Here is a 13,379-nt window from a genome sequence, read left to right as displayed (position 1 = left end):
GTTCTGAAGTTGATCGAGGGGTTAATTCCACCCCACTAAACAGCCAGTGATGTCTGCCACAAGTTCAAGAGCAGAAGGCTTTCTGTCCTGCAAGACAAACCACTGAATTATTTCCTACAGACCAAGGAGAGAAACTCAACTACACCAAGTAGAGAAATTCACAGCAAACTTGTAAAAAGAATGACTCCAGAAGGAAACGGGGACGGCATGCACGTGAATGAATACTTACATAAATGTCTGCACCATAAAATCCATCCTGGTAAACAACACTGCAAGGGTGCACACACAAAGAGAAACATCCATATTAGTGCATTTCCCATGCAGACACACCAACCCCTGCACTGGCGAGGTTAGTCTGGTCACAAGATCCAAAACACAGGAACCGAGGATCGTTTTCACATTGATTAAGGAGGTTGGAGACAACGGCAGTTGAGCAAACCGAGAAAATTAGGCCGGGCTTTGGTGTTGGCCCAGAATTAGGATGTGGTGGTGGCGGTGTGCTAGGTCCCAAACTTCCCACTCTCTCAGGAGTGGGTACAGAAAGGCACGACTTAGAAATGCAAAGAGGACTGAGATTTAAGTGGCCCAGACAGACATAACCATCTTAACAGGTCAGAGTTGGCAATCAAACCACATAACCCCCTACCCCACAGAATAAAAACCCAAAACATCTATTTAAAAACAGGATTGTAAAGGTGGACACACAGATTGCAGCATTCTCAATATGGGCTAGAGCTGAAAGGCCTTAGGTGAGCTGGACAACACATATGGTTTCAAAAATTTTCTTCTATATTCTTTCACATTGTATTATATTGGGTAATTGCACGTGCATTATTTTATGGTAAATGGAGAATATCTCTAATCGTATGTGGGTGAGCATGGGTACATGTGCAAGAATGTGTTTTGTGTGCAGACATGTCTTCATGTGTACAAGTGCATTGTGTGCATATTTGTGTGTGTTAATATGGACAAGTGTAGGAATGCATGTTTGTATTTGTCTATAGTGTATACATGTATGTAAACATGTATATATGCATGCGTATACTTATTTATATGTATTTGTGTACTTATATGTACAAGGGTATATACATGTGAATATCTGCATGTTCACGTAAATTATATCTAGACTAAACAAAGACCCACACCTTGATTGAACAAGCCCAATCTGATAGCAGCTCTCTGATTGCCACCCATATAGTGACTATCCCAGAAAGAAGAGACTTCAGAGGGCTGGGGACAGGGGTTAGGGAATGATTCCCCAGAAGCTTTTTGGTATGCTTTGAGTAAAACAACCAAGAAAAGAAGCTCTTAGCTACGTGGTCGTGAGCAACTGATTTATATTTCCTAAGCATGAAAATGAGTTTAACGAGAATCATATGTAGCCTCCACAGGTTTTTGTAAGGATCACAAGGCATCATGCATATGAAGCTGTTTCTAAATGCCTATTTTTAAAAGGAGCGTAGTGATTTACAGTCTTCCCCGATACCTTCCCATGATGTTTCTAGATGACTTATGATTCCGGCAGAGGACCAATGAGCCCCACCATTGAATGAAGCTGAGGTTCTAATAGAAACACAACTTCAATAGCAAAGGATTCCAGCAGGTTTCTGTAGCAGAATGAACCCACATGTAAGCAAAGCATATTGAGCCAAGGGAAGGCATTTTACAACACACACACAGTACTGACACACACACGCAGCTGTGACACTGGTTTGCTGGAGAACACTCTAGTGTGCTTCTTAGAGTATTTCGGAGTCGACTGACTAAACTCCAACTACCATTGTCCTTAAAAATGTGGCAGGGATTTCACACACTAAGGAGGTTGGTAGGAATAGCTTTCAGCTGTTGTTCATATTTGATCCGGGAGGGCTACAGTTCACAAGAGCGCTTGTGAAGTGGCATAAAGCCCTAATCCAAGATGCTGAGGTGTGCATCGTCCCGAGCTATGCTTTGAAATCTTTTTCAACGTTTCCAACATAGAGAATGTTGGTTGCGGGGTCAGAAGGCAGAGCCACCCTCTGCCAACAGGACTTGGAACAGGTCTGATGAAAGAGAGGGAGCAACAAATATTTAGTTTGGGTCCCAAACCACAGGACTGATCACTTAGCCATATCAAAACCACTCCATCCCATTCTTTCATGCTGCCATGCCCTTGCACGTGTAATGCCTTGTGCTGGCAATGCCCTTTATTCTAGTATCCTCATCCAAAAGCAGTGAGATGACCATTCAAGAGCCAAGTTAGATGGGAAGCACATGGGCATTTGAGTCAGACTGCAGCATCCTCAATCAACAGTGCAGTGCCTTTGCACATATTACTTGAGACATCTGAACCTCACTTACTCGTCTGTTAAAAAGGGAAAATAGGTAAGTGCCTACCTCAAGAAAGGGTTTCGTAAGATAATGCTTGCAAAGGGATGGGTGGCATCATGCTTAACACTGTAGCTCTAACAAGGTCACCATGTCTGAGACCCGGTGCCCACCTGCAGCTGGGTGACTGTTCCCATTATGAACACCAGCATCATTTTTCAGACTCTTATCAGAGCCACTCGTCAATTTCTGCCTCACATTAAAGGTCTGTGTGCATGTGACTCATTGCGCCTTAAAAGCTACACCCTGTGGCTTAACTAACATTCTGTCTCAGTTCCTGGCACATTGCTTGTTACCTACAAGATGGACAATAACTGGGTGAATAGGGTTCATATTTTAGAGGGAAGGGTGGGCATGAGAAGGTGTCAGAAGGAGACTGAGTCATTGCTTTACCAACTCCAGGTAGAATTCAATAATGGGTCGGGAGGAGTCTGAGGTTTGTCTCTGATTTGGCTATTCAGTATCAGTGGCTGTTGTCAATGGAGGAGAAATATGATTAACAGACTCGAACCTGAATTAGGAGACCAGGGCAAGAGACTAGACAGCAGTCTAGAAGTAAACAATGTATTTTTCATGAGATATGAAACATACCTTTAAATATGGGAAATAATGACTTCTAAAGATCTCAATGGTGGAACCTCATCTGTCTCTGATCTTCTGTAAATGATGGAGAGAAGAACTGATCCCAGGCCTTGGAGGCTGTTCCAACGGGGCACATGGCATGGGTGTGGGCCAAGAGTTGGGGTTCTTTGATATGGCTGAGGCTGAGCTCTGGCCAAGAAACTGATCCCTTCTTTCATTAAGACAAGTTGTTATGCACCATGGCCAGTTTTGTGCCTCCATGTCAAGCCTATTTGTACCAACATTGCCCAGGGGTGAGGAAAGAACATGCCGGGATGTTTGTCCTTAGGAGTCTCTGCTCAGTAGGGTAACCTGATTGCCATGCTTTGTCCTCCACTGTGGGCTATGGAAAGTTACTTGGGTGTTGCTGACATCCTACATTGATGAAACACTGAACCAAAGAAGAACTAGTCTAGCTTTCTCATTGTGAAAAGCTCAAACAAGCCAAATACATACTATTTCTCTATGACTGAAAGGTTTCCTGTACCCCAACTACTATGCGAAGGCATGAAGACCGAAGAAGAAAGCCCCCTCAGTAACCCTGCCCTCCCAGAGTGTACAGGGAGTGGGACACACAGTCACAAATTATGCATAAAACTGTAGAATCACAGCTGAGATAGATACTGCAGGAGACAGCAACAGAGGTGCCCTGAATGTGGAATGGAAGGAGGCAGGGCCAGCAGCAGAGACGAGAGAGGCTAAGCAAACGGCACAGAAACCTCAAAGCCTTGGCTCGGTAGAGAGGAGTGAAGTGCTGTCAAGGCAAAGGGTGGTGGGGTGAGGGTACTGCAAGGCAAGACCTATGGCTGGAAGACCCACGCTCTGGCTTCTTGGAGGGCTGGGGGGAAACGTATAAGCATTAGGGTCTAAATATGGTGGCTTCACAGCAAAAAGATGATTGTAGCTGCCATTATAAACCCCATCATGAAGGGATTACTTGTTTTCAAAGCGCACATGTATTGGAGAGAAATGGAAAGGACGAGTGATCTGTCTTTAGGATAACTCTAAAAAATGTGGAAGCAATGTAGCCATCCTCACCGGCTGTGTGAAATAAAGCCATGTAATGGGAAGCCAATTTTACCAAAACATTGTTTTTCTCCCTAATAGTAACAGCACGAGCACCATTACTCCCACTACTCACATTTGCAGAACACTTACCATGGATCAGTCCCTAGTCTAGACTTTCTGTGCTCATGATCCCACTCAGTCCTTAGAATACCCCTATGAGATGGACAATATGATCATCGCCTCTTTAGACATGTAGAAACTGAGAGTTGGGTATTGTCTGAACTGGGATTTGAGCCCAGGGGGTCCGGCTCCACAGTGCAAACTCTTAAGTACTATGGCAGGCAGTGGTGGTCAAACTTGAATGTGTAGCAGAATCACCTGGAGGACTTTTGAAACACAGATGGCTGGGCCCCATGCCCAGCCAACAGGTTCTGATTGAATAGATCCGGATGACAGCATCTAAGAGCTTACATTTCTAACAAGTTAACAGATGATGCTGATGCTATTGGTCCCAGGAATATGAGAATCATTGCTCTATGCAACACCATCCTCCAAGTGTTATTTTACTTTACATTTGAGACAAAACTGAAGGTCAGCCTCCTAGGTTATATTCTAATGGAGGAGCTGGTTACAGGAAAGTTCTCATCACAAAGCCTCATGCTAGTTTCCAAAAATGTATCCAAATAATTTTTAAAGCCTCATCAAACAGCTGCACTTAAAACATAAGATATGCAGGGAAAGAGGCACAGGGATCCATGTCTGCGGTGCAGCTATAGATAAATTAACCATGGAACAGTTAGGAGAGAAGGGAGTTACCATTGCGCACTAAACAGGCGCAGTTATATTTCAATGCAGAGATGGTCCGTCTAGCCATGCAAAGGTAATTGTATTGTTTGTCAATCACATTGGGACTCAATATGCTTTTGCAAGGACATAATGCAAATGCACATCTTATTTTCTTAGAAAAGTAATACCAGTAGTTAAATATTTGAATGAATGCGAGCAGGGAGTGATTGCACTATAGAAAATTAGTTTACTTTAAAAAAAAGTATAAAATGCCCAAACTATACAATCTGCTCGTGTAATATAATATACAGCAGCCACAAGTGTATTCTTATAGAAAAGGCTGTTTACAATTGTTCTACCCTGAGGCCCCTTCCAACTAGAAAATAAACTTTTTAATGTGTTCAAATACCGCTATTTTTTAATGGATACTGGGGGGATCAGAAACTAGCTGGCATGTGTATAGAATTTGGGTGTGTGTGTGCTGTTTGTACGTATTTTCCTAGAGAATTTTTAATCAGATTATTAAAGGCATCTGTGAAAATGTCTTTTCACACTCTCCCCTCCAAAAAAAGGCTTTAAAGACCACTTATTCATGATGCTTGTCTATAAGTTCATGCTATTCAGAGGCTGTTTGGATTACATTTTAAAACTAGCAAATAAGAAGTCACACTTTATAAAAAGAATTCTGCAAAGACAGCTTGTCCAAACCGCAGCCCATACGCTGCATGTGGCCCAGGACAGCTTTGAATGCAGCCCCAACACAAATCCATTAACTTTCTTAAAACATTATGAGATTCTTTTTTTTCTTTTTTCTTTTTTTGCTCATCAGCTGTAGTTAGTGTATGTGTATTTTATGTGTGGTCCAAGTCAATTCTTTCAGTGTGTCCCAGGGAAACCAAAAGATTGGACGCCCCTGTGTCTAAAGTATTCTGAGAATGGGTAATGATGACTTTTGTTCCTAGTATTTATACTAAATACAGTTCCTCAGCATCAGATAATACAGGTTGGGGATTTAGATATTTAGAAGATAAAACCAGAAATCATGGCTGATCTGTACACAGAAAGATACGCCCATAGTCCCAGAGACTGTTGTTGGAGGCTTTTTTAGGACTTAACGTGAAAACATTTCCAAAGGATCTATTTGTTCTTCCCCTGACCAGCTTTAAGTTTTCTCCTGGGATACTGCTCTATCTTTCCTATACCCCAAATAATATAGAGTCTTCTCAAATACTTCTCAAGGTAACTCTGGGAAGTTTACACAGATGTATGACAATTACCTGAGAAAGGGCAGAAAATCTTACTCAGAGATACCTAGAGAACAAGACCAAAAGCCTACAGCTGACACTACATGCTTAGGCTTAGAATAATAATAAAAACATGGCCAGGGGGCAGTGGCACATGCCTGTAATCCCAACACTTTGGGAGGCTGAGGTGGGCAGATCACTTGAGGTCAGGAGTTTGAGACCAGCCTGGCCAATATGGTGAAACCCTGTCTCTACTAAAAATACAAAATTAGCTGGGTGTGGTGGCATGTGCCTATAATCCCAGCTACCTGGGAAGCTGAAGACAGGAGAATTGCTTGAACCCAGGAGGAGGAGGCTGCAGTGAGCAGAGATTGTACCACTGCATTTCAGCCTGGGTGACAGAGCAAGACTCCATCTCAAAAATAACTCATGTGATGCTCCATTAGAGCACCCCATTGTACTCACATGATATATGCACGGTACCTAATAGGTACTCATAGAGTTCCTCTTTGAGGGAGGGGATTGGGATTTAGCTGCTGTTTTCTAACATCAAAGATACTAAGTCTACAGGGTTTGTCTCCAAAGACTCCACTTGCTGTCTTGATGCACAGATAATCAGCTTGTGAGCTCCCTGAACAGCAATTACCTGATGGGTAATTCCTCCCAAATGTGAGTCATAGGAAGCAAGACTGGGCATTGTGGCTTCTCAATCAAATTGAGTCCAGGATCAAATGCAAGGAGAAATAAGGAAAACTCTACTCTGCTCTGTGACTGTTCCCTACTCAATATTGTATTTTCAATCTACATATTCCATAAGCAATGCAAATGCCTCAACCATTTCTGTGGCTTGAAGGAAATGGAGGTCTGTGAAACTGCAAGTGCCCCCTAGCAAAGATAAATAATGCACAGAGGGAGAGACATGGGATCTTATTTTGTACTCAACCACAAGCAAAAAGGGATGTTGAGAAAGAAGACTGTGGGTGGTTAATAAAGTCGCTAAGTTCATCAACCTGGAGAACAGTAGGTACAGTTCACTGAATGCATGTCATAAGATGGACCAAGTTGTCACCTTACATGGATTTCCCTACTTCACCCTCTATCAACTCTATGGAGGCAGATATATCCGCCACTCTCGCTTAAGCAAACTGTGTCTATAGATGTTAAGTAAGCTATCCAAGCCAGTATGGGTAGAATATTGGGGCCCAGTCTTATTTACCTTAAATCCAGTGTCTTCCTAGGACTATAAAATTCCATAGACTATGTAGACATTACTTTCTAACTCTTCAGTCTCATTCAATTGATGTTGGCAATCAATTGGGAGTTGGTTGGTTTGGTATAGGGTTTTCCACTTGTACCTATGATCCCACCATGGTCCACAACTCTCCCTACCCCTGGAGGAACGGTCATGTGTTAATGTCCCAAGAGGTTTCTATTTAGGCATGTGAGACAAAAAAGGGCCTCTTCATAACCTATGTTCTTCAGCTGCATGGAAGGGCTTCAGAAAATATCAAGACATGGAAGGAAAAGGCAAATCAATAAAAAGAAATTGATGAATGTCTGTGCGCAGTGGCCCACGCCTATAATCCCAGCACTTTAGGAGGCCCAGATGGGCGGATCACCTGAGGTCAGGAGTTCAAGACCAGCCTGGCCAAAATGGTGAAACCCCATCTCTATTAAAAATGCAAAAATTAGCCAGATGTGGTGGCGGGCACCTGTAATCCCAGCTACTTAGGAGGCTGAGGTGGGAGAATCACTTGAACCCAGGAGGTGGAGGTTGCAGTGAATCGAGATCGTGCCATTGCACTCAAGCCTGGGTGACAGAGTAAGACTCCATCATCTCAAAAAAAAATTTTTTTTAAAGGAAATGGATGAATGTAGGGCATCCTTAGGGACTCTACTGGTGTGACTGTCTTTATGTTGGATATCTCCAAGGGTTACCCAAGCTTCCATAAAGGTAGCCATGGAGATCCTAAAGGATATTTTCTTCAATCTCCCAGGAGGAAAAAAATGTGGAAGCCATGCATGGACCTAGGACACCTTTTTGACTGGTATTTTAGTAACAATATAGATTCATATTGGATACTTCAGGAAGAACAGATTTAGGTTGGCAGATAGATATGCCTTCAATTGGTGACAGTGGAAACAAATTCTTAAATGTAGTTTGTTAGGTGACATCTTAGAAAAGATGGAGATTGCTAGGGGTGTGGGTGGAGGAGGGGTCACAGGATAAGATTTCACTGTGGCAATTTAGGAAATGTTTGGACTTATATATATCCCATATTTCTTCTCTTCTGGGATGCCTTCTGTAAACACCCAAGCTGGGCTAAGGACCTTTCCCTAGTGTTCACACAATATCCTCTTGTATCACTTATCACATTTATTGAAATTGTTGGCTTGTATGTCACCCCCTGCCCCAACCAGAAGAAATACCTCTCAAGGTGCCATTTGTCTCTTTAGCACACAACAGTGCCTAAAACACAATAGGTGTGAGTCATAGGGTGAGCTGCACTGGGCTGGGGTAAAGACGTCCAGTCAAATCTTAGTTTTCCTCCAAAGGAATTTAGAGATAAAAGGCTACAGGAAATCTGCTCTCTGGACCACCTGAATCCTGATGATGTTACTTTCTGAAAACAAGTATTTCTAACCTCTATGCTACTTGCTTTCCCTGAATACAAGATAGGGGTTCTTGCTCTTCCAGCCAGCTCCTGCCCTGGGTGCCACTCTGCTCTCTTCCTTTCCAAGAGGAGCCATCCCCTTGCCATCTCCTGCAGCCTAATCTGTTTATTCCAGAGGAAAAGGAAACCTCTAAGATGGTGGGCTCAAAGTTTTTCATTCCATGCCAATTCATTCCCAGAAGTTTGTAATCCAGTGAAACACCCAGGCAACCAGATGAATTTCCTTCTTTTTGACCAGTATCTTGCTCTAATAGGTTATTGCAGACATGAATGCTTGCAATCTTAGTCCTGCTGGGGCTCCTGCTTCTCTGCTGAGAATTTGATCTTGCTTCCAAGTATGGCTTTAGAATGCCAGCCATACTATTATCAGCAAGGAGGCACAATCCACCACTATAACCAAACTGATCACAGATATTGCTGGAATATTAAAATTAATTTTCATCCCAAGTAGTTACAAACACATTGTTTCATCATTTGGAAATGCCTGTGTCTCTCCCTGGTGAAACATGGCATTAATTAGTTATGCATGGTTATTCCCAGCAAAGAGCGTGTTCATTATAAGTTAGCTAATTTTGATTTTACAGCAGGTGTGTCATTCTGAGATGTTTATAAATTGTTCATGTGAGGATAAGCCATATAATTTTCCTCTATTATTTCTTTTGCTGTTCAATATAGTAGTGAGATACTGATGGTAGATATACCACAACACTTCAACTGCCATGTACTGAGAACAATTTTCAAACGAATGTGGTGTAAGTGCAATTTTGCATTTATAGAGTAGAGTACAAATCTTGCTTTAGTAATTACATGAGCCCAAAGGTAACTTGGGATTTTCTTTTTCCTTCATAACTCATTACATGATCTTGGGAATAACAAATCTTTATTTTTACATTTCTGGATCCATAAAATGGGCTCGTTGCTGTGATACCAGACATAAAAATTATACTATCAACAATTCCTTATATTGCATGGTCACATAAAGGGCTTAAGACATGCAAAGACATTTGACAGGCATTAGGGAGAATTTATAGCCAGTTCATTCTTGGTTTGTTACTATCCACCGTCTTTTCAGTTAAAATATGTGTATGCACAGAGAGAGCTCTTGTTTTGTCTAAGAAGCTCAAAGTTGACCCAATTCAAATGACTACACAAGAAATTTGATGGACATTGTCCTTACTACTTTTCCTTAATTTTCCCTTCTCTGATGGTTTTACCTACTCTCATTTCTTTTTACCGTTAACTTTACTGCGTTTATTTTTGAAACATTTCAAATGCTCTAGTTTAGAATGAATACGTAATGAAAAAAAGTGTTTCTTTTTGTCACGAGTATAATAGATGATCTAGGCTAATGTAGATTTTCTAAAAGATTTACAAGCAACAGAGCTATAAAAAGGGCATTTAACCCTTTTCACACAGTCCTAAATGCAGCCATATTTTCTTCTACACACCAGAAAGCCAGTCACTGGCCAGGGAAGCCTCGTGCCAGGCTTTCTGGGGATCGCTGAATTTAACATAGAGCAGGGTTTCTCAGCTGCAGCATGACTGACTTTGAGTCTGATAATTCTTTCTTGTTGGGGGCTGTCAAACAACATCCCTAGACTCTACCCAATAGAGGACAAAGCATCTCTCCATTCCTGTTGTGACAACCAAAAATGTCTCTAGACCTTGCAAATGTCCCCTGGTCTAGGGCCACTGCCTTGGAGGCATCCCTTTCTCTCTGGCTGCAGAGGTGCAGGAATATTCTAGCAGGAGCCTTAAAAGAGGGACAGACCAGCACTTCAAGGGACTAGCATTTCAAGACTGCCACCAAACACACCAGTATCACTTTTTTTCTTTTACTGAGCATTCACACCATTCCTTGACATTCGCCTGGCAATATCAAAGTCTATGCAGAGAAGGACCAAACTGGCAATGGGAAACAAACTAATTTGCATTGTTCCCACAGAGGAGAAAGGAAGGCAAATGCCATTTTGGAAAGTGCAACTACAACGCATCTTAACTCCAATTTCATTAATTCTTGTATGTTTGCATGTGACTCAACACCTAATTTTCTCTTTGCAGGCAAAGGTTCGTGACCCTTGAAGCCAAGATATCTCTGGGGAGGCGAGCAAGACGACCCCAGTGATTTTTATGTATGAAAACCGCACGTCTTTCTGTGGAGGAATTCAAGGGGCAAATGTGGTCCAACCTCCTTAATAACCAGATGTTTGCAATCATCAGAAATACATCTTTGGCTGTAACCATTTCTCTGTTCTCCAGCATTCAGTCTCAAAGAGAATTTACATAACAACATGTGACATGTAGAATGCTTAAAGGCACCAACCATGACAGGACAAATTACACTCATTTTTCAATACTCTTAGCAAGGTGCTCCACTGCAGGTGCGCAGCCGGGCTGCATGCTGGGGGCGGTTCGGGGGTGGCGGAGGGGGAATCAAGACCATCATGCGCTCGCAAACAGCTCCATGCCTCTGGGGAGGGAGGGCTGGTACAGGGAGGCCCACCCGGGAGGCTGCCCCACTTACCCGCCGTAGGCCGGGATCGGGGGCGGGGGCGCCGCGGCCCTGAAGGTGTTGTACACGGTGCGACCGCGGCCTCGCAGGTGCGCCCCTCGGTAGGCGGCCGCGGCGGTGGCTGCTGGATACGGGAAGCCTGGCACTGCGGGGCAAGAGGAGAGAGAGCACAGGCTGTCAGACGCACACCCTGCTGTGGAGGGAACTGCCCCGGGAACCCTTGTCCCGGCACAGGGTCCCAGCAGGACCCCCGCCCGCTTCCCGGAATCAAGAGGTTAAAAAGCAGAGAGCAGCACGGTGGCCACGGTGGGACTCCAGAGAGGATGAGTAGTTAACACAGTGGGCCCTTTGCCCAGGAGAATGTGGTGACTGACAAACATTTGCAAATAATTCTATATAACGGGAGAAAAGCTCACTGCATGAGTGAGTATTTAATTAATGAGTTTATTTGAGATAGGGACTGGCTCTGTCACCCAGGCTGGAGTGCAGTGGTGCAATCACGGCTCACTGCACCCTCGACTTCCAGGGCTCAAGTGATCCTCCTACCTCAGCCTCCCAAGTAGCTGGGACCATAGATAGGAGTGTGCTACCACACCTGGCTAATTTTTTAATGTTTTGTAGAGATGGGGATCTCCCTGTGTTGCCCCGGCTGGTCTTGAAGTCCTGGGTTCAAGCAGTCCTCCTGTCTCCACCTCCCTCCCAAAGTGCTGAGATTACAGTTATGGACCAACCACGCCCAACCCACAAACATATTTTTAAAAGGGCAGATTGCAAGATGTGTCATGTCTTATCAATCATATACCTATGTATATATGTACAGGTGTTATTTGCATGCAAAATACACATATGTGAATATGCATGTGTACATGTGTATGAATGTGTGCATGTATATATACATATATGTACATATGCTGATATGAACATATTTGTATACACATATACACAACTTTCCACATGCTAGCAATCTCTGGGGCCGAAATGCATGAGTGGTTTTTATTCATAACTTTCCCCCATCCTATTTTTCCAGTTTCCTTCATGTACAGTTATCACTTGTTAAAACTTCTAATTGAAGTATTCCCACTGACACATGTATGTGGTATGAGTACACATGCCATGAGAAACAGCTTATTACCAACATCTCATAAGCCTGCTGAACTCCTGTGCAGCATTTAAAGGCAAAGGCAACCAGCATGATTACAAATATGGGGTAAGTCTGGGACCCCGACCCTTAAAAAGAGAATGTGGGGGCTGGGCGCGGTGGCTCATGCCTGTAATCCCAGCACTTTGGGAGGCTGAGGCAGGTGGATCATGAGGTCAGGAGTTCGAGACCAGCCTGGCCAATACGGGGAAACCCCATCTCTACTAAAAATACAAAAATTGGTCAGGCGTGGTGGCGCATGCCTATAATTCCCGCTACTTGGGAGGCTGAGGCAGGAGAACTGCTTGAACCTGGGAGGTGGAGATTGCAGTGAGTCGAGATGGCACCACTGCATTCCAGCCTGAGTGACACAGCAAGACTTTTTCTCAAATAAGAAGAAGAATGTGGGCAGGGATATCTTCCCTTGGGTACAATTCTCTGAGCAAGATGAGGAGGTGAGGAGGAGTTAGGAAGGGGAATTAAGCCTGATGATTACCCCAGCCCCCTGATAACTACTGCTGTTTCCTCTATCTGGGATTCCCTTCCTCCCATTTCATGCAAATCCTAACTCATCAGGGCCCATGGGGCCAGGAAACCACTTTTGCCTTTAAGTTCAGTTGGCTTCTCTGACTCTCCCAGTGCTCTGAGCATACTGACCACACTTGTCCCATCTCACTAAGTAGCAGGCAATGTTTCCCAAACTGTGTCCGCAGAGGATGCCTGATGGTTACCCCAGTCCCCTGATAACCAACACTGTTTCCTCTACCTGAGATGCCCTTCCTCCCTTCTCATGCAAATCCTAAGTCATCAGGGCCCATAGACTCAGCAAACCACTTTTCCTTCAAGCTCAGTTCGCTTCTCTAACCCTCCCAGTGCTCTCACCATACTCACTACGCTTGTCCCATCTCACTAAGCAGCAGGTATTGTTTGTTTCCCAAACTGTGTCCACAGAGAATGCTTTTCTGAAAAAATGCATTTGGGAAGTCCCTGTCCCAGGAGAGCCACAGTAAAGGGTCAAAAGGCCCACC

The 13,379-nt window shown here is 43.7% G+C and overlaps 1 protein-coding gene across 45 annotated transcripts in view; it reads right to left on the bottom strand.

Moving 5' to 3' along the window:
• RBFOX1 (RNA binding fox-1 homolog 1) overlaps positions 1 to 13,379 on the bottom strand; it is a 2,477,231-nt gene that overhangs the window by 47,994 nt on the left and 2,415,858 nt on the right. For 40 of the 45 annotated variants that reach the window (XM_054668820.1, XM_054668821.1, XM_063796601.1 and 37 more), the window contains 2 exons: positions 11,226 to 11,358; positions 230 to 269 (listed from right to left, as the gene is read on the bottom strand). In XM_054668820.1, coding sequence (XP_054524795.1) covers positions 230 to 269; positions 11,226 to 11,358 — 173 coding nt within the window. The remainder of the gene's footprint in view (positions 1 to 229; positions 270 to 11,225; positions 11,359 to 13,379) is intronic. The other 5 variants (XM_054668819.2, XM_054668825.2, XM_054668850.2 and 2 more) reach the window with 1 other exon arrangement.

Source organism: Pan troglodytes, chromosome 18, assembly GCF_028858775.2.
Source record: "Pan troglodytes isolate AG18354 chromosome 18, NHGRI_mPanTro3-v2.0_pri, whole genome shotgun sequence".
In the NCBI taxonomy this organism is placed as follows: domain Eukaryota; kingdom Metazoa; phylum Chordata; class Mammalia; order Primates; family Hominidae; genus Pan; species Pan troglodytes.
The sequence above is the reverse complement of the archived record's forward strand: the minus strand, read 5'-3'. Positions and strand labels throughout refer to the sequence as shown.